Raw genomic sequence first — 20,329 nt, 5'->3', positions numbered from 1 at the left:
TATGTCCAGATTGCATGAGGAGCCAAATTTTTAACTAGTGCATGTAAAGCAATTTTATCCTAATATTGATTGATCACTATTTTTGTAGAGTCCTTTGTAATTCGTAACATGATTTTAAATCTGTTATTTTGAAATTTTCTCTTGATGTGGCATTACTAGCAGTATACTAGCAAAGCAACAAATCCTTTTTACCATCAGTTTCAACAATATAATGTAGCATCACCTGTTGTTTCGTCTGTTGTTATATCTACATGAAATGCAAAAAATACACCTTAGATTTTCATTTTCCAGTTAACTTTTTCACAGATCTTCAAATATGTTATACTATTTCCAAGTAGAACTATTTAGAACCACCTGATGTATAACAGTAACCATAGTAATAGCTAATATGGTATTGGGGCAGTGATCAGGAAACATATTTGAATCCCTGCAGAAGACCCTTTAAAATCCCAGTGTTAATTATAGAAATAAGACCAAGAGAGGAAGAATTATATAGAGTGTTATAGTATGGATTAGCTGATATTTTGTATTTCTTCTATTCAGCACTGGCCTTGGGTGCTCGATCAGTGCTGTTTGAAGCACTGGAGTGCTGGACTTGCAAGGTTAAAGACTGTACACTCACATCCTGGTTGTGCTTTGTTTTGTATGCTTCCCTTTGGCTTACTTTAATTTTAGTTTACATTATTTCACGGACACTTTTGTTAGAAACCCACTTTTACTGCTTAAAGGCTCCACATTATGGCTTTCACCAGTGAGGACCAAAATATATTGTAGGATCCAAAATATATTGTCTGGCATGATTTTCCTACATCACTTTCATTCCTCTTCCTAATTTTTCATCTACCCCCTTTACTTGATTTTTCAGAATCCTTTATGAGCTCTTCCATGGCCTGAAAACAATTCATATTTTTCTTGGAGACTTTGAATATTGACTCTTATCTTTTTCTGAGTGTGTTTTTTGATCTTCCTCATGACCATAGTAATTGTCTTTGGTAAGATTTTTTTTTTATTCTGTTGTTTGCTCATTTCCCTAGCTTAAGATTTGATTTTAATTGTTTGTTAAGGGGCTCTGCTTCCAGGGTAGAGGGCACACTGTCCCAAGCTTTTGGAGAATTTTGCAACTGTTTTCAGAGACAGCTTCTAGGGACCTATAAAGTTTTCAATTCTTCCAAGGTCATATGATCCAAGGAGAGGTTTGTATTCCTCTCCTGGTCTGTGCTTTGGTGTGGCTGACCACAAGAACTCCTTTCTGCCCTGGAACTGTGAGGGGGGCCCCTGCTCTGCTGGGGCAGTAAGCTCTGTTGTGCTTCTGCTCCTCTTCCTGGCACTGGAACCCTAGACTTTGAATTGGATCTGAGTATAGACAAAGCAACTGAGTCCAGCCTCACTGAAAGCAAAGAGACCCCTGTAATCTCCCTCTGACCCCCTTACCGTTTGTGGGTTGAAAGCTTCAAAATCAGCTGCTGCTGCTGCTGCTGCTGCTGCTGCTGCTGCTTCAGTAACTCCAAGGCATACTCCTGGTTCTCTGGGGTTGGATTGGCCCTACTGCTGGGACTTGTACTGGACAGTGCTCCAGTCTCACCCTGATGCACCAGAGTTTTCCTGCTGATCTTCCAAGTTGTCCTTGGCAATCCCTGGGCTGAGAGGTCTGGAAACCACCACTGCTGCCCCTGACCCAGGCACCCTGCAGTCTGCTCCTGGATGACTGGGTCCAGTTTCCTTTGGTGAGGCTGGTGCTGCTCTTAAACCCAGTTCAGCAGACCTTTTCCCCCAAATCTTCAAGTTATTTTGGGCTAGAAAATTATTTCACTCAGTCTTTTTGGGGGTTCTGCCATTCTAGAATTTGATTAAAGTAATTTTTTAAAAAGTATTTGGAATGGTTTGGGAAAGAGCTCAGGCATGCCACTGCCTTTACCCTGCCATCTTGACTCTACTCCCTTGAGTTTATATTAAGCAACATATATAGAGCAGTGGTAACCAATGAGAACCATAGAGACAATAAAAGTTAATCCATTGGGTAGGCAGTACATAGATTCAATCTTTATTAAAGCAATGGTAGTATTGATTCAGTTATTTGGAGCCAAAGTAAGAGATGGAAAGTAGGATAAAGAGGTGGTATTTTTTTTGTGATGGGGCAGAATGACAATATGACTCAAGGGGACAAGTGGAAGCTAGATAAAATATGTAACTAGAAGATAAAGAGGGCTACCCCCAGGGCAGGATTTCCAAAACTGAGTGTATTGATTCCTCTAATCATGGTTTCTAGATATTTATGAAAGTTCTTGTCCTGAAATGGGAAAGTGGCAGGCAGCAGAATGCCCTGAGCAAGTCACTTATTCTCTCTGGGACTGAGTTTTCTCATCTGTAGCATGGGATTAGAATAGGTGCCTTAAGATTCTCAAATTTACATACTTCTTTATCAAATGCAGAAAGTTGCGGTATGGCAACAATTCATCTTTATTACCGGACCTGTAGTGACTGCAGTAATAGTGACAGATCTTGCCTGAATCCAGATTTGATGAGCACATTGAATCCTCCATATGCTGTATTGAGTAATCAGTGCCTTACATGCCAATGTGCCAAATAAGATTTATTGAGTTAATCTTGCTTTTGTCAACTTTTGTTTGTTTTCTTTTAAAAACAAATGTTATTTTTCACAACCATATGATTAATTTGTTAATTATGGGTGCAGAAAAATAGCATTTGAAAAAGTAGATCCCTAATTTGTTTTTAAAGGTCTACAAAAGGGGGCAGCTAGATGGTGCAGTGGATAAGAGCACTGGAATGAGTACCTGAGTTCAAATCCGGCCTCAGACACTTAATAATAATTACCTAGCTGTGTGGCCTTGTACAAGTCACTTAACTTCATTGCCTTGCAAAAACTAAAAAAAAAAAATCTACAAGGCATAAGCTTAAAAGGATTCATCCTGAAATTTTCCACAATGCTTAGGCCCTCTTCACTCTAGGAGCTACCCCTGCCACATTTTCAACCTGGGATACCCCTCTCTTGGCCTGCTCCCGTCTTCCATAGGCATGCTCCTCATGAATCAGAAGTCTGGAGAGATCAGGCCAGCCTTCATTGTTTTCCAAGTCTGTGGTTCCCTGACTTGTACCATTCAAAACCATGTCTCTGCACTTTCATTTACCTTCTCCCTCCTTTTTAGGTCCCTGTTTGTGTGAAATCTTATTTCCATTAGAATGTGAGTTCTTTGAGGGTTGCTTTTAGAGATTTGTTTATATTTCTCTCTCCAGTGCTTAGCACAATGTGTAGCACATAGTAAATACTTAATAAATGTCTTCCTCTCTGTTTTGTTTTTAATTTGTGATTTCATTAATGAGCCCCTAGTGAGAATTCCTCCATTAGTGTAGCTCACCAGTATTCAGCAATTTAGTCTTAATGTTGTCTGGAAGGTGTTCATATAGCTAGTATGTATCTAAAGGCAAGATTGGAACCAGGGCTTCTTGACTCTATAAAGCCAGTTTTCAATCTACTTTACCATGTTATCTGTCTAGTAACAAAATATGCAATGAAGTTCAAAATGTATCTGGACAATAAACAGTTCTGCCATTAAAAAAAACATAGGGGCAGCTAGGTGGCACAGTGGATAGAGCACTGGTCCTGGAGTCAGGAGTACCTGAGTTCAAATCCAGTCTCATACACTTAATAATTACCTAGCTGTGTGGCCTTGGGCAAGCCACTTAACCTCACTGCCTTGCAAAAGGAAAAAAAAAAACTAAAAAAAATCATAGACCTAAATTAGATACTTTGAAAACATACTTATATTTAGGGGCTAAATTCTTAAGCAAGCTCAGAAGAAAGGCTATACAAAAGATAAAGTCAGCGATTTTAAGGAGGTCATTAATAAAACAAAGACCTCTGTTCACACCAGAATATTGATAATAGCATGTGTGTAGTACCAAAAACCTGAAATTTATAGATGCTCATAATTGAATGAATGACAACAAATTGGAGGACTAGACATTTTCTCTAATCTGCATGACCTCTCAAACCTTTCCAAAAAAAAAAATTTGTAACTGTTGTCTGAGGATTTGGGGCTTAACTTTGGGGGGGAGAGGGAGTCAGAAGTCCTGTGAGCAGTTGACACCTGAGGAGGTGGGAGTGCATGGACCAAGGGTGGAGATTTTGAGGTAAGGAGAGTGATCAGAGGGAAGCTATAGGTCAGTATTGAGTTGCACAATCAGGGACAGGGAATGGGGTGGGGTCCTGCCATTGGGGCAGTGTGCTCTGTCACTCTTGACACGAACTGCCTTTTTTCCTCCTCAGAAAGTGAGGCACAATTGGAAAAAAGAAAGCATGGTAAGATAGAGGTGAATTCTACCAAGCAGTTAAAAATAACTGCTTAGAAGGAAGAACCCAGAAACATTTTAATTCCATGAAAAAGCAGTGAATAGAAAGGGACTATGAGGTCCATGTCCACAGAATAAAGGTCTAGAGTAGACAGAAATGGAGGCTGGATAGTGAAGAGAGCAAAGGAAAGAAATCCTCTCTGGAAAGGATTTTTTAAAAAAAAATCAAATAATGAAGAGGAACTAATTGAAGGGAAGAGAGTCTACTTGACTAATTGAGAGAGGGAAAAAAAGATGGGAAGAATTAACCAACAAGAAAAGCAGGAAAGAAATAAGAGCTAATAAGCAAAATTCCAAAGGGAAAGAATTAACAGCAGAGAAGGCTTATAAGAAAGACAAGCCAGTAGGAGTAGGACCACCTTAAAAATGATTAAGCCGGGGTGGCTAGATGGTGCAGTGGATAGAATACTGGCCCTGGAGTCAGGAGTACCTGAGTTCAAATCCAGCCTCAGACACTTAATAATTACCTAGCTGTGTGGCCTTAGACAAGCCACTTAACCCCATTGCCTTGCAAAAAAACCTAAAAAACCCCCGATTAAGCTACCAGGACTAAATATACATGTCTCTATAGCAGAAGAGGGAGAAAATCATAACTTGTAAAAAATATTAAAGACAAATAGAATATATAAACTTAATTCCCATAACTTTAAATATGACTGGATTAAACAATTGACTAAAAAATGAATGACAGCTATGAACCTCAGAATCTGTTTTTTAAAAGAAAACATCTTACAGATAGATATGCTCATAATAAAACAGGATGGAAAAAAATTTTACTCTGCATTAAGTAATTCCAAAAAAGCAGGAGTTATAGCTGTGCAGTTAGGCAAAGCAAAAATAAATATTCATAGAATAAAAGGGAATAAACAAAAAATTGTTAAAGGAACCAACCAACAAATATCAGCATTAAATTTATATGCTACAATTTGCCTTGACACTCAAATTTTAAAAAAGAACTGAATTATAAGACTTACATAGACAAAAACACAATAGTGATAGGAAACTTAAAAATTAGAGAACTGAACTGGAAACAAAAATGATCGAAAGGGTTAATAAAAACTAAAACCTGGTGAAAAACCTAATTTGACAAACCATTAGCTAATTTTAGTAAAAGAAGGCAGAAAATCAAATCAATAAGTTGAAATCAAAACCTATTATGTGGTTATATGCAGACGAAAGAAATAGGTAAATGCCTTCAAAAAATTTAATATTCAAACTGACAAGACTAGATGGCTATCTTAAATAACCCAGTCTCTGAAAAAGAACTGAAATAAAATGATCAAAAATTGAGGATGTAGTGAGAATGGGGACCTCTTGAACCTGTTTGATAGAATTCTTATCAAATTTTTAAAGAACAGTGCCCATATCTGAATCTTTTATGAGACAAATGTATCCCTCATTCCTAAAACAGGGAAAGATAAAACAGAGAAGGGAAGTTATTCCAATTATTAAATATTAAATGTTAGAAATGAAAATTTTAATCCCTCTTTCCAAAGTGGAGTCACATGGCTTCTAATAATGAAACTTAGTCTAGGGTGACTGAAGGATTCTCTTATCTAACATTTCCTGCAGGAAAGGGCACTCCCCCTAGTGGAGAGAGAGCCCCAAATTGCAATAAGGGCCAATCTTATATATAGTTTTGAAAGGCTTTTCTCTTCCCTTTGGAGCCGGATATTGGGTTGGAGTCAATAAAGATACAATCTAATTGACACGCCCACTTCATATTACTTGAGACTTATTAAGCATGTGTATTTGTAAAAGGTCAGGCCCTAGGTAAACCAAGACTGGCTGGAGCTGGTTTTGGTCTAGTCCCAGCTCTGGGTTAGGAAAAAACTCTTCTAGTTCCAGTGATTGGTTGGGGTCAATTCTTTTATCTTCCCTTTTGTCTTACCCCCACATTCCTGTACATGGGCTTGTGCCTTTCAGCCTAAATAATAGCCCAGAGACCTCTGCCTTTGTAATGTACTGTTCTGACAGATCTCTCATATCTGGAGTCCAAAAATTCAGTAATTTCCCACATTAACTTAAAGAAATTTAAATATAATTCTGTCTAACATGTCAGTGATTTAAATAATATGACTGGAATTCCAAATAAATTTTGTTATCAGATTTTAACATGATCATATCATGCTATTGTATTGTATTTTTTGTATTGAATTAATTGCCATTGTTTTCATTTTTTATTATATTGGCTTAGCCCAGCCCCGCTGCATAGAATTATTCCTCCAACTGTATTATATACAATGGGGGTACTTTGGAATCTTTTCCAGTCAACACACAAAAATAAAGTAAAAACACCCACTCTCCTGATATTATTATTAGAAATTGTCAGAATTATTTGCCACAGCCATAAGACAAGAAAAAGAAATGAAAGGCCTAAAGATGGGTAATGAAGAGATAAAACTATCCCTATTTGCTGTTGATCTAATAGTATATTGAAAGTCCTAGGGAACAAGCAAAGTTATACCTGGACAAGTAAAAACTTTAGCAAAATTGCAGGCTCCAAAATAACCTATCAGAAGTCAACTTTATTTCTATATTAATAACAAGTAATGGAAAACAAAACCTTACTCCAATTAACTTCAAAGGACATAAAGTATTTTGGGATTGATCTATCCCCCCCATACAAAAGACTTGAATTTCAATGACAAGATGTTCCTTAGAGAAATAACCATGTAAAAAGCTGAATGAATATTCAATGCTCTTGTCGTGGGCATTGCCAATAATTTTTAAGTGATAATACTATCAAAATTAAATATTTAATTCAGTACCAATCAAATTACCAAAGGGATACTTTGTGGGATTTTATAAGATAATGACAAAAATTCACTTAGAAAAATAAGATTTTTTTAAAAAGGAAAGTTAAAAAATCTAGAATTTCCAAGTAAATCATGGAAAAAAGATAGGGATCAAGTGGAAATACTGCTATTATAAAGCAGTAGTTTTCAAAAACATTTTGTTACTGATTAAAAAGTAGACAGGTAGATAAGTGGAACAGATTAGACAAGGAAGACCCAGAAAGACAATGGAATTTAATAACCCAGGGTATAATGAAAAATATAAATTACCTAGGAAAGGACTCTATTTGATAAATATTCTGGGAAAACAAGAAAGCAAATAAATTCATATTTATATATGTGTATATATGTATATATACATATATGACTAATAGCTATTCACCAATACATAAATGGTTAAAGGATATGATGAAATAGTTCTCTAAAGAAGAGTTGCAGGGTATTCACAGCCACATTATAGAATGCCCAAACTGATTGATGATAAGAGAAATGAAGAGTCACCTTATACCCTACAAAGTGTCAAAGATAACAATAATTAGCAATATACTTATTGTTGTAGGGGAATGATAAGCACATTAATTCATTTCTTCTTGGAATTTTGTGAAATGGTATCATTATTTTGTAAAGCAATTTGAAATTATGTAACTAATAGTAACTAGGAAATTATGACTAAAATATCCATACCCTTTGAATCAAAGATGCCATTCCTGACCCAAGGAAGCCATCAATGGGAAGAAAGTCCCCATATACTCCAGAATATTTATAATAGCACTTTCTGAAATAGCAAAGTAGTGGGAAGTACTAGGAATTCCCTAACTGAAGAATAACCAAATTATGGTACAATAATATAATGGAATATTTTTACTATGGTGTAAGAATTAATGTATGTAATGAATACAGATAAGCATATAACGCTAGATAACCTAAAAGAAAATGAAATAGAATCAAGAAAACTATACACAATGACTACAACACTCGAAAATGGAAAGTTGAAGCATACACCAAAAGACTCATAAGTGAAGATATCCAAATTATAAAAATAAAGATTCAAATGATGCAGGAGAAGATCGGGAGGTCCACAGGTGTTTGCACATGATTTTGGTCTTTAATGTGTTCCTTTTTTTTTTATTTAGAAATATTTGTTATATGGAATGGTTCCCTAAGAGAGGGGAGGGAATAGATACTAGTGAAAATAGTATTGTGATGTAAAAAATTAAAAGACATTGATTTAAAAAAACTTATTTAAAGAGAGACATGCTGTAGAAAATAATGAATATGATCAATACAGACATATAGAAAGATGTATTATGAACTGGTACCAGATGAACTGGGCAAACCTAGGAAAAGAATATTCACAGTGACTACAATGGAAGGATCAAGGACAAAATCATTGTAACCAAATGCTACCAAATATGATTTGAGATTGTTCCATCTCTGCAGAGGTGGGCAGATTTTAAAAGGGAAATACTTTATAATATCCCTTTTTCAATGAGTTGATTAGCTTTTTTTGAACTTTTTCTTTTCTTTTTTTTAATCTTTTACAATTTCTTAAATGAATAGCTGCTTAGATGCGACAGTGAATAAAGTGCTGAGCCTAGAGTCAGGAAGACCTAAATTCAAATATGGCTTCAGACACCAGCTAAGTAACCTTGGGCAGGTCACTTATCCTCTTCCTGTCTCATTTTTTTCAACTGCCAAAATGGTAATAATGTTAACACCTAACTTGTAGGGTGGTGGTAAAGATAGAATAAGATCACTGAATGGGTCATATAGCAAACTCCTTGTCAAGGGCCAGTTCTGGAGGCAAGAGAACTCTTCTTCCTGTGTTTAAATTCAACCTTCCTGAGTTCAAATCTGGCCTCAGACACTTCCTAATGGTATGACTCTGGTCAAGTGACTTCATCCTGTTTGCCTCAATTTCCTCATCTGTAGAATAAACTGGAGAAGGAAATAGCAAACCTCTCCAGTGTCTTTGCCAAAACAACCTAAAATGGGATCACAAAGAGTCAGATACAGCTTTAAAAACAACTCAACAAAAACAATAAATAGTTGTTCCTCTCTTCATCTCATCTCCAACCTCCATGAAGCAGAGGGGAAGCAACATAATTAGTAAGCATAAGTGAAAAATGAAATTTAATAAAAATTATTTTTAGTTAATTTTCATAGGAGTTGTACTTAGCAATGTAGGGAGAAAACAGACCCACCATTATCCTCAAGTTTTTTTGGAAACTTTAGAGGGAAAACCCTTTAACCTGTGCTTAAATACAGATGTTCTAAGAATATATTCCAGAGCTGAGAGAACCGTACAGCTAGGTGAAGCAGTGGATAGAAAATGCCCAAACTGGACTAAGGAAGATTCAGCTTTATGAGTTCAATTCTGGTCTCAGACACTTCTTAGTAGCTATGTGATCTTGAGCAAGTCATTTAACTCTGTTTGCCTCAGTTTCTGCCTCTGTAAAAATGAGCTAGAGAAGGAAATAGTAAACCATTCCAGTATCTTTGCCAAGAAAACCCAAAAAGAGAGTCATGGAGGTTCAGGCAAGACTGAACAGCTAACTATACCTAATTTGACAAATTGATATTCAAACATTTAAATTTTTCTTGAGATATAGAACTCATTCATATTTTATAGTTTCAACACTCTAGCACATACTTATTCAAATACTTGTTGGGTGAGTGAAACAATCAGTCTTTCTGGGTCACTTTGCATTTTGAAACATGCTCTAGATAGGTGCTCTCTAGACAGAACCAGGCATAGACTCTTGGTCTTCGACTCACAGGCTGGCTTCGTTGTCTGCTAAACTAGACAGTTTTTTCCCCTTAGGTCTATAATTTTCAGGTGTAGCTAACCTAATAACATTTGTTCACTCACTGTCTATATAAGTTGGGGTTGAAGGAATGTTGCCATATTTCATTAAAGGAGTACTGTAACAACCTGAGATATGGGAGGTGGATACAAAATGCCTGTATAGGTTATTTCCCTTTATACTTTTAAATAAGATAATTGAAAATCAAAGAAATACAGTGCTGTCTCGATATTTGTTGACTTCATAACTGGTCAGACCCAATATTCTCATTTTGATATGGAAAACCTGTTTCAGCAGATGGACTAGTTGGATTTGGTAGAATCACAGTCACTTGTGACTTGCTCCCTACTTGCTCATTATTTGGGTCTTGTTTGGTTCAGAGAGAATGTAAATAAGATTTGTTCCTGTTTTGGCCAGAAACCCCAGGTCCTTCTCTCTGAACTGATTTTTTTTGACACAGAAAGAGGCTATTCTTTGCTTCATTTCTTTCTTACCTGCCTTAATCATTGAGAAGCCCTGAGGGTCTTGCCCTGCTAGTTTGTGGTTTGTAGTTGTTTTGGGGGTGTGGGGTGGTTTAGACTAAGCTAAAATGTCCATTCTGGGCCTCTTTGTCTCATCTCTGTCTTTCCTAGCCTTAATCACTGAATGGACTTTGCCTCTGTGAAAGATCTTAACTTCTAAAAGGCTGAGGTCTCCCACTACATCCAAGGTCATCTCCAATTATCCTACTCCATGCTGATGATGTTTATCCTTCATCCTAGAAGACCTTGACACCAGAAAGTTGATGCCTTGACAAGTAAATGAATTGGATTTGAGTGAGAGTGAAATGTGCTATTGCCAGTCTCATTATTACCTCCAGAGCCATCTGGGTTCAGTGGTCAGATATGAATCAAGACAACAGGAGATGACCTAGGATGTGAAGCAGTCAGGGTCAAGTGAGTTGTCCAAGGTCATACAACTAGTGTCAAGGGTCTGAGACCAGATTTGAACTCAGATTTTCCTAATTCCGGTGCTGGTGCTTTATCTACTGTGCCACCTAGTTGCCCTGATCCCTTTATAGTCACTGGACCCAGAGGTTGCCCAAAGAAAGTGAGACTAGTAGCTTTGCACAGCAACCTCTCATATAAATCCAGTTCAGATGGCATGTTATAGCATTACTTCCCTGAAATCGTGGTCCTCTACGAGAGCACTTCTATGTAATTATCTTTGTATCACAAAACTTCATTAATAGAAACGACAAAGGGAATTATTGTTGGACTCTCAAATAAGTTAAATATTTCAAACAGAATAGGCTTTCTTTTGGATACTATGGTTTACAAGAGACTGATTGTAACCAAATTGTAACAACTATCCATTAAACACAAGCTTAGCCTCCCCTTAAGTCTTTTGTAAAGATGGGGATCTTTTACCTTGGAGTGTAGGGACAAGGAAGTATATAGATAGATATCCTGGGAATCCATGAAATTGGATGGAATTACATCTTTAGTTTCACTATTCTTCCTTTTTATTTTCAAAAGCAAAAAACAATTCTTTTGAGAAGTGGGCATAAAGGCTTTATCAAGCTGCAAATGGATTTATAACACAATAAAAAAGTTAACCCCCTGTTTGAGGTTTTTCCTGGATTTTTATTGCAGTGGTTTTTTTTCCACTATTAGTCAAGATATTACGAATCGACAATTGTTTTAGGTTTTTTGTTTTTTTTAGTTTTTGTAAGGCAATGGGGTTAAGTGACTTGCCCAAGGCCACACAGCTAGGTAATTATTAAGTGTCTGAGGCTGAATTTGAACTCGGGTACTCCTGACTCCAAGGCCAGTGCTCTATCCACTGTGCCACCTAGCCGCCCCACAAATATACAATTATGGATGATATTAGTACAATACTACAAAATTTGGGGGCATGTTCCAACCTTTGTCATTCTTTGGCAGCTCAACCTATAATAGAAGACTTACTATCTATAAGGACAAGAAATACCTGTAAAGTCAGGAGTCATAAGAATTTCACTCTCTCCTGGTTACCATCTTAGTCAGCATGCCAACACTAACTCAATTTCATTACTATATATGTACATAAAAAATTCTGGCAACAAGATCTAGCAATCTGACAGGAGTAAAGCAATGATACTTATCAAAATAGTACATTGTCAGCAGCCTCACAAGGACATTAACCATCAGTTAAACCATTCTATTAAAAGAATTGTTCAACACAGTGGAGAGGAATCACGAAAATTTATTAAGTACCTTCTGTATGCTCTGCTAAGCATGGAGAACACAGAAAAGGTAAAGACAGTCTCTGTTCCCAAGGAGCTCACCATTTAATGGGGGGGGAGACAACATTGAAACAAAACAGATACAGGATAAATTGGAAATAATGTCAAAGGAAAGGCCCTAAAATTAAGGATTGGGAAAATTTTCCTTTAGACAATAGAATTTTAGCTGAGCATTGAAGGAATCAAGAGAGAAATCAAGCGATAAGAAATGAGGGAGAGCTTTCTAAGCCTGGGAGATAGTAAATATGCCCTGTAAACTGGTGCAGGAAAAACTGGGACAAATATTTATTAACAGATGAATGATTGTATTTTTGTTCCTTTTCTGTACTTCTCTTCCTTGTCTTAATTTTGCAAATGTCGTAGAAGACCTCTGACATGAAAAGTGCCCCCTGCCTTAGAAAAAAGAAAATCTCTGTAATTTTTAGGAATTACTATCCTAATATAGCAGGTAGTATTACGGTATGAATAATTTGAGGACCAAGTGATTACAGTGTTAGAAAATATGTGAATATTCAAGTGCCAAAATTAAAACTTATGAATATCTTTCTGTGAAAACATATAGTACATATTTCCCATAGTAAATAATTTTTTGGTCTGGCATCATTATACTGCCTTGCTTATTCTACTATGTTTCAATCACTTTCTATTGTCTTACTACTTTAGACTGCTTAAAACTTAGCTCAGAAGAGAAAATGGGGTATGGAAGACAACCAGTTTTCATAATTTTTTGTAAAAGGTTGTGACTACCACATTCTAGTAATTTTTTTGTTACTGACACTTGGATAAGTTTTTTTCTCTTTCTGGATTTGGAGTTATTCATACTGTTTACCACTTAGTACCAATGTGACTTTGAGCATGAGCCTATTTACTCATTTGTAAAATAAAGAGGTTGGACTAGATGATCCCTAAATGCCTTCCAGATTTAAATCTATGATTTAATCAGTCAAAAAAGCATTTACTAAGAACCTCCTATGTACCAGGCTTGTGCTGAGCACTGAGGATATAAAGTCAGACTTTACTCTCCAGGAGTTCCCAGTGCAAGCAACCATGGAACCAGTGATCATCTCAGAGGGAGGCATTCCCATTAAGGGTGATTGGGGAAAAGTTATTTTAGAAAGTGGAATTATAGTGACTATTTGAAGGAAGTCAGGAGATAGAGATGGGGAAGGAAAGGATCCCAGTTTTGGAAGTGTGGCCAGTGAAAATACTTGTCGTTAGGAAATCAAATGATTCAGAGAGGAACAGAAGGCTAGTGTCTCAAGGGATGGGATGGCAGGGTTCAGGACAGGATTTAAAGGTCAGAAGATTGCAAAGGGAGTCGGGGACTAGTAATGAGGGATGTTAAAGGCCAGGAGAGTTATAATTGATCCTGAAGTTTATAAGGGAGTTTACTGAATGGAGAAAAGGATAAAATGGTTAAAATCTGCACTTGAAGAAGATGAATCGTACAAGAGAGTGGAGAGTAACCTGGTTCACAGGAAGACTTGAGACAGGACAAGACAATCAGTAGGGTAGCCTGTTGCAGTGATCTAGGCAGGAGATCTGTACCAAAGAGGTGGCAAGTCAGAGAAGAGAAGATAACAGGTTGGATTTGGGAATAAGAGGGAAGTTCCTAAAGGTTAGAACTCTGCAGAAGTGCAGTGGGCTACTTAGGGGTTGCCCCTCACTTGGAGGCCTTTCATGTAAGGAGAAAAAGATGACTTAAGTATAGGGCTTTGTTATAGAAGAGATTCTTGTTAAGATTGTAATATTTAGGGTGGCTAGGTGGTGTAGTGGATAAAGCACCAGCCCTGGAGTCAGGAGTACCTGGGTTCAAATCCGGCCTCAGACACTTAATAATTACCTAGCTATGTGTTGTGGCCTTGGGCAAGCCACTTAACCCCATTGCCTTGCAAAAACCTTTTAAAAAATTGTAATATTTATAGCTAGGTAAATGAAAAGGAATTATGGAGGTAGGAGGAAAATAAACTTTAAAACTGAGTAGAAAAAAACTGACTACATAAGGCCCCGGGGCGGGGGGGGCGGGGCGGGACAGGGACTGATAAAAACCTGGTGTAAGAAATGGTATTTGAACTCCATGAAGGAAGCTATTCCAAGAGGTGAAGGAGAGCATTTGGGTTCGGCCTCTACAAAAGCTTGGAGGTAGGAAATGGGAATATGGTTGCAGGGGTCAGCAGGCAGGTAAGTTTAACTGGAACAGTAGAAAAAGTGAAATAGGGTAAAGTCAGATTGGAAGAATTAAACTAGATTGTGAAGGGCTTTAAATGTGATACAGAAGTTGATTCAGTGAGTTTGTACTGGAATCCAGTGCTGATCGTGCTTAATATTTCATGCTCTTTCCCCCACACCATGCTGGTGATATGCTATGCTTTTTATTATTTTAAAGTTTAAAAGGATTGAAATTGAATAGTTTTCTTGTATATAAATTGTTTGGATTAAGAATAAGAGCAAGTGCTTTAAAACCTCATAAGGGATTTAGTTGTCTTAGTAAAAAGTCACATGACTACCAAGATAAGCATTATGAAATCCTTCTGTGAAGCTCTGGGGATTCCCACATATTGTTCACAGATTACAAGTTTTGTATTATGGCAGGTATTGGCAAAAAACAAAAAGGTATTAACTATAAAATTTGACTTTACAACTTGTTTAGACTTTATCAGTGGTATTATAGGAAAGCAGAATTAAAAGTATATGCTTGTCATATCGTAATTGGAAATTAAATTACTATACTGCTAGGAAAAAATGATTTGCTCTATGATAAACTTAGTATAGTAAAACTGATTTTCACCATTTCTTTTTTTAGTTGATGCTGATGAAATTAAAAGGCTAGGAAAGAGATTTAAGAAGCTTGATTTGGACAACTCTGGTTCTTTGAGTGTGGAAGAGTTCATGTCTTTGCCTGAGTTGCAGCAGAACCCATTAGTTCAGCGAGTAATAGATATATTTGACACAGATGGGAATGGAGAAGTAGACTTCAAAGGTAAGAAATTAATTTTAATATACAATCTTCAGAAATATGTGTTCCCCCTTCATTACAGTTCTTGTGTTCACAAAGTTCTTAAAATTTTGAATGTCTTTGTTTTTATTAATTCAAATTGCACTGATAATTTATACACATCAGGACCTGAATATATTCTTTTATGACAATATATTTAAATGGAATATATCATTAAATCTTAAGAGTTAAGAGCTTTATTTACTGGTACAAAATTAATTAGAATAAAATAATAAACCTATTATTTGACTCTCTTCAAATTACCTTAGTAAGCATTTTGATCAAGTTGTTTTCCTATGTTAGAAAATAAGTTTCAACTTTGATTAACTTTAAAAACCAGTCTTGTAGCTCATGGAAATATATAAATTTTAAATGGACTGCAGTTAGTAAGGATAAGTATAAGAATTATCTCAGTCAGGATTATTTTACCTTAACTAATATGGTTTTTATAACTGGTCTGCTACAACTCTGCAGTTGTTTTTCTAAGAGATATTATAAATTTGGTCCCATATTTTTATGAAAACTTAAACATTTTCATATTGTTTAATATTGAAAAATGTGATTAAAATTGACCCCCCCTTTTTATTGGTTGTTAAAAAACCTAGCTTTTTAATTGAGAGTATACTGTATTAATTTGGGATTTGATGCATTCAATACAATGTCATACAACAGGAGCATCTATGGACCCCATTATCTAGAAGAAATCTCTCTACCACATGGTAGGAACTGAACTGAATTGTTATCTATTGGGGGTAGTTCTTTTTAGGGAAGGTGATATATTCCTGTGCTTATAGTCATGTTCAGAATGTCAGAAAATGACCTCATTCAACCAGTCAAGCCACAACTTTTTGAATATAACTCTTTTTGTGAATGTTACAGCATAGTTTTTTATGATGATATTTTCAGATTTTGAAAATGGGTGGAAATTCTTTTTTTAATGAATATGTAAAATCTTTATTTTTCAATGAGAAAACAGTATATCCCTCTGATTTATAAATTCTATTTTTTGTACTTTACATTTTAGAATTCATTGAAGGAGTTTCTCAGTTCAGTGTCAAAGGAGATAAAGAACAGAAATTAAGGTGTAAGTATCTGAATTTTTTCACATTGTAGTAAACGCTTTTAAATACATAGTATCAGATATTTAATAACTTTTTTGTTTTTGCAAGGCAATGGGATTAAGTGACTTTGCCCAGGGTCACACACATATAGGTAATTATCAAGTATCTGAGCCCAGATTTGAATGCAGGTCCTCCTGACTCCAAGGCTGGTGCTCTATCCACTATGCCATCCAGCTGCCCCTTAATAAACTTTTAAACAAAGAAAATTTCTTTGTCTAGGAGTCTTATTGTAGATGATAATGGTCAAAATCCTAGTCAAGGATTTTTGAGATAAATCTGTACCTAGCATTTTTTTAATCATAGAATTTAGCACTGGAAGGGACTAGGACCCAAGATTGTATTCCTCATTTTACCGCTAAGGAAATGGGGACTGAAAGGCATAAAGTGATAACCAAAATTAGGACTGAGATTTGAATTGAGTTCTAATGCCTCTATCAAGTGGATTATCTTCCCCTTCTCCACTCTACCTCTATCCACTTAATTCAGTTTTTAGCTAGACAGAGAGAAAGAACAGACAACAATTCATTTTCCTAAAATTTTATCTGGATATTTTAAAGTGTTCTTAAAACAATATTTAATATTATAACTAGGGGCAGCTAGGTGGCGCAGTGGATAAAGCACCGGCACTGGAGTCTGGAGTACCCGGGTTCAAATCCGGTCTCAGACACTTAATAATTACCTAGCTGTGTGGCTGGGCAAACCACTTAACCCCATTTGCCTTGCAAAAAACCTAAAAAATAATAATAATAATAATATTATAACTATTTGGAGTGGTGTTTATCATATTACAGAATATTATAAATTGTTGATCCAACTACGTTTTACTATTTTATATAAACCCTTTTACTAAAGTCTTCAGCTTCAGCTTTTATGAAAGAGAAATATATTATTTTCATATTCTGAAAAAAGTTCCTTTTTTTGCTGATTCATTGTTTTTCATGAACAAGGATAAATAAAACATTATGATTAGTCTGGTGGATAGAGCATGGCCTTGGAGTCAGGAGACCTGAGTTCAAATTTGGCCTCAGACTCTTAATAATTACCTAGTTGTGTGACCTTGGGCAAGTCACTTACCACATTGCCTTAGTAAAAACAAAAAAAAAACACCTTTATAGTTAAATCTATTAGAATTGTTTATATAATACTAATGATTTTTTTTGTGTATGTGTCATATTGGCCATTGACTATTTCTTATTTTTTTAAAAGTTGCTTTCCGAATCTATGACATGGATAAAGATGGCTATATTTCCAATGGAGAACTCTTCCAGGTGCTGAAGATGATGGTGGGAAACAATCTGAAAGATACACAATTACAACAAATTGTAGACAAAACCATAATTAATGCAGATAAGGATGGAGATGGAAGAATATCCTTTGAAGAATTCTGTGCTGTATGTATATGTATTTTAGATTTTTCATTTAGTTATAATTTATATAAGCCAATAGTTTGGGCAAAACTATTTCATAAAACACCTTGCATCTGATTTGCATTATATCATTTGATTTTTCCCTTGCCATTCTACAGAGATAGCATGTTTTTGTGTCACAGTTTTCAGTTGTCATATAAATAACTAAACTATTTTTAAATGAATTGCTTTACTAAGTGGGTAATCAGTTTTCATTGATTGTAACTTGACAAAATATTAGTAATGTGGTATAAACTAATGACACCAGTAACTGAGTTCTTATTGAGTAAATAAAGCTTTTAACCATAAGTTAAATAGACTGAATTTTAAATTCAATTTAAAATACAGTTTCTATGTTAACAATTTACTCTGCATATTTTTTTAAGTTTTTTGCAAGGCAATGGGGTTAAGTGGCTTGCCCAAGGCCACACAGCTAGGTAATTATTAAGTGTCTGAGGCCGGATTTGAGCTAGGGTACTCCTGACTCCAGGCCTGGTGCTCTGTCCACTGTGCCACCTAGCCACCTCTCTGCATATTTCTTTTATGTGTGATGTTGCTTGTTATCATCAAACCTGAGCTTTACCACAAGAATGTTTTTGTTTTAACAATTGGCTGGGTTTAATTATGCAATCTGTGATTGTGAGGAATAGTATTTTTCAATTATTAGACTTAGCTCAGAGGCAGCCAAGTGTAGTAGAAAGAAAAACAACTTGAGTTAGGAAATGCCCAGGTTCCACTTTTATCTAGCTAAGTGACTATGATCAAGTCACTTGATTTGAGTTTCACTTTCTTCATTTCTGAAATAGGAAAAAAAAATACCTTTACTACTTTCTTCAAGGTTGCTTTGAGTATCAACCATGATAACATTTGCAGACTGTTTTTCAGAGTCACTTAGTAGATAGCTAGCTAGCCTCAGCGCCATGGAGACCTGATCTAAGGTGACTTCTCTGACCACATTCTGTATCCATAACTCTCGACAAGTTGTTGGAATGCTCTGTTACCCCCAGAGCACTCTCTAAGACTCCAAACTGTATAGCAAGTTCTCATCTGCATTGGTGTAGTTATAGGCCTCCTCAAAATTTCCTACAGCAATGAAGTTACAGGTCCCATTAAAAAAATATATGTGATTTTCAGCTGTTAGAATTGATGAATAATGATAGAGAGGTTAGAGAAAATGAATGCCTCTAGATGCTGTTATTAAGACGTTTAGAAGGTAGTCATTTGTTCAACAAATGTAATTCTAATCCTCGTTTAAAGTAATGTTATGTATAATATATACCAGGAATCTAATCTATAAGTAAAGATTCAGATTGTATTTTCTAAGGATTTATAAAGTGTGCAGAAGGAACAGTCTAAGATTGGAGGCATGAAAGGACTTGCCGTGACTGAAAAAGAGCAAGGCCAATCACTAACTGCATAGTAGAGGGCATGGGAAAGGGGAAAATAGTAAAAGACAAGACTCAGGAGTCAGGCTGAAGGCAATTCTTGAACATTGCACTTTATCCTTCTAGCCCTGTTCCATTTCTCCTTTTCTCACCACCACTGCAAAAAAAAAAAACCCTACTGTACAGGTGTCAGTCAAATCTTTGGGTACCAAGGATTGAAGGAAGATTCTGAAGACAAGGAGCACATATGATCCAGTTTACCTCTAGAGAAGGAATATGTTGTTAGCTGGCCAGGGCCAGATACCAGCTAGAAGAGGGAGGAAGAAGTCTCTAGAGCAGCTTTAGCAGTTTATTTTCCTGTTTTCTCCCACAGGCAGCAGCAGTTTAGGAAACAAGGGAAGTCTCGGGAGCCTCTGCTATAATGGGACGGCTTTTATTTTGGGGTGTAGGTGACTGATGGCATGTAAAGGAAAGGTGTGCAAAGTCAGAGACTGTGCCTATATTTGGGACATAGATGATTTTTTTCAGTGTTCATTATAATGGCTATTAAAATAAGGAGTAGTTATCTTAGATAATAGTTATAGCTATACAATTAAATATTAGTATTAATTTTTTAAACAGTAGTAGCTGTTTTATTAAATAACATTAGCTATTCTATCAAATAAAATTTATGCATATTTTAGCCCATAAGAAAATAATACTCAGTAACTTTCACTCTTTTAGCTATTTTGTTAAATGTTTGCTGTCATTAAATGACAGAAGTTTTATTAAATAATAGTATTAGATATTCTGTCACATAATTTTCACTCATTTGTTATTTCATTTCTTAATAGGCTCTTCTTCTAGAATAATCAGGGAAGCTGTATTGGATTTTCAGAACAACTTTTAAAAACTTGAGTTTTACCATCTGATATTAAGTTCCCAGAGCACAAAGAAAAGGACTGTGAAGTTAGCTTTTCAAATATAATTCAATGTCGTTTTTATCTGGATTAAAAATTAATCATCTGTTGATTTGGGGGGAAGAGAGAGAGAGAGAACCTCTGAGAAATTGTAACTTGAGACAACTTTGTGAAAAATTCCAGCTTCTAAAACTAATAGATTTAAGGCAGCAATTCATTGTTTATATTGTAACTTTGGCAAGGCTATTGCATTAATAAAGAGATTTCTCAGCTTGTGTTAAGCT

General features: G+C 35.8%; 1 protein-coding gene across 3 annotated transcripts in view; it reads left to right on the top strand.

Moving 5' to 3' along the window:
* The window catches only part of PPP3R1 (protein phosphatase 3 regulatory subunit B, alpha), a 98,380-nt gene that overhangs the window by 71,631 nt on the left and 6,420 nt on the right, over positions 1-20,329 (top strand). For 2 of the 3 annotated variants that reach the window (XM_074207526.1, XM_074207507.1), the window contains exons 3-5: positions 15,043-15,219; positions 16,259-16,318; positions 17,562-17,746. In XM_074207526.1, the coding sequence (XP_074063627.1) occupies positions 15,043-15,219; positions 16,259-16,318; positions 17,562-17,746 (422 nt within the window). Of the gene's footprint in view, positions 1-15,042; positions 15,220-16,258; positions 16,319-17,561; positions 17,747-19,979; positions 20,321-20,329 lie in introns of those variants that run through there. The other variant, XM_074207516.1, reaches the window with a different exon arrangement.

The sequence above is a fragment of the Macrotis lagotis genome, chromosome 1 (genome assembly GCF_037893015.1).
Source record: "Macrotis lagotis isolate mMagLag1 chromosome 1, bilby.v1.9.chrom.fasta, whole genome shotgun sequence".
In the NCBI taxonomy this organism is placed as follows: domain Eukaryota; kingdom Metazoa; phylum Chordata; class Mammalia; order Peramelemorphia; family Peramelidae; genus Macrotis; species Macrotis lagotis.
Note: the sequence above shows the minus strand (reverse complement) of the source record. Positions and strands in the feature narration are given on the sequence as shown.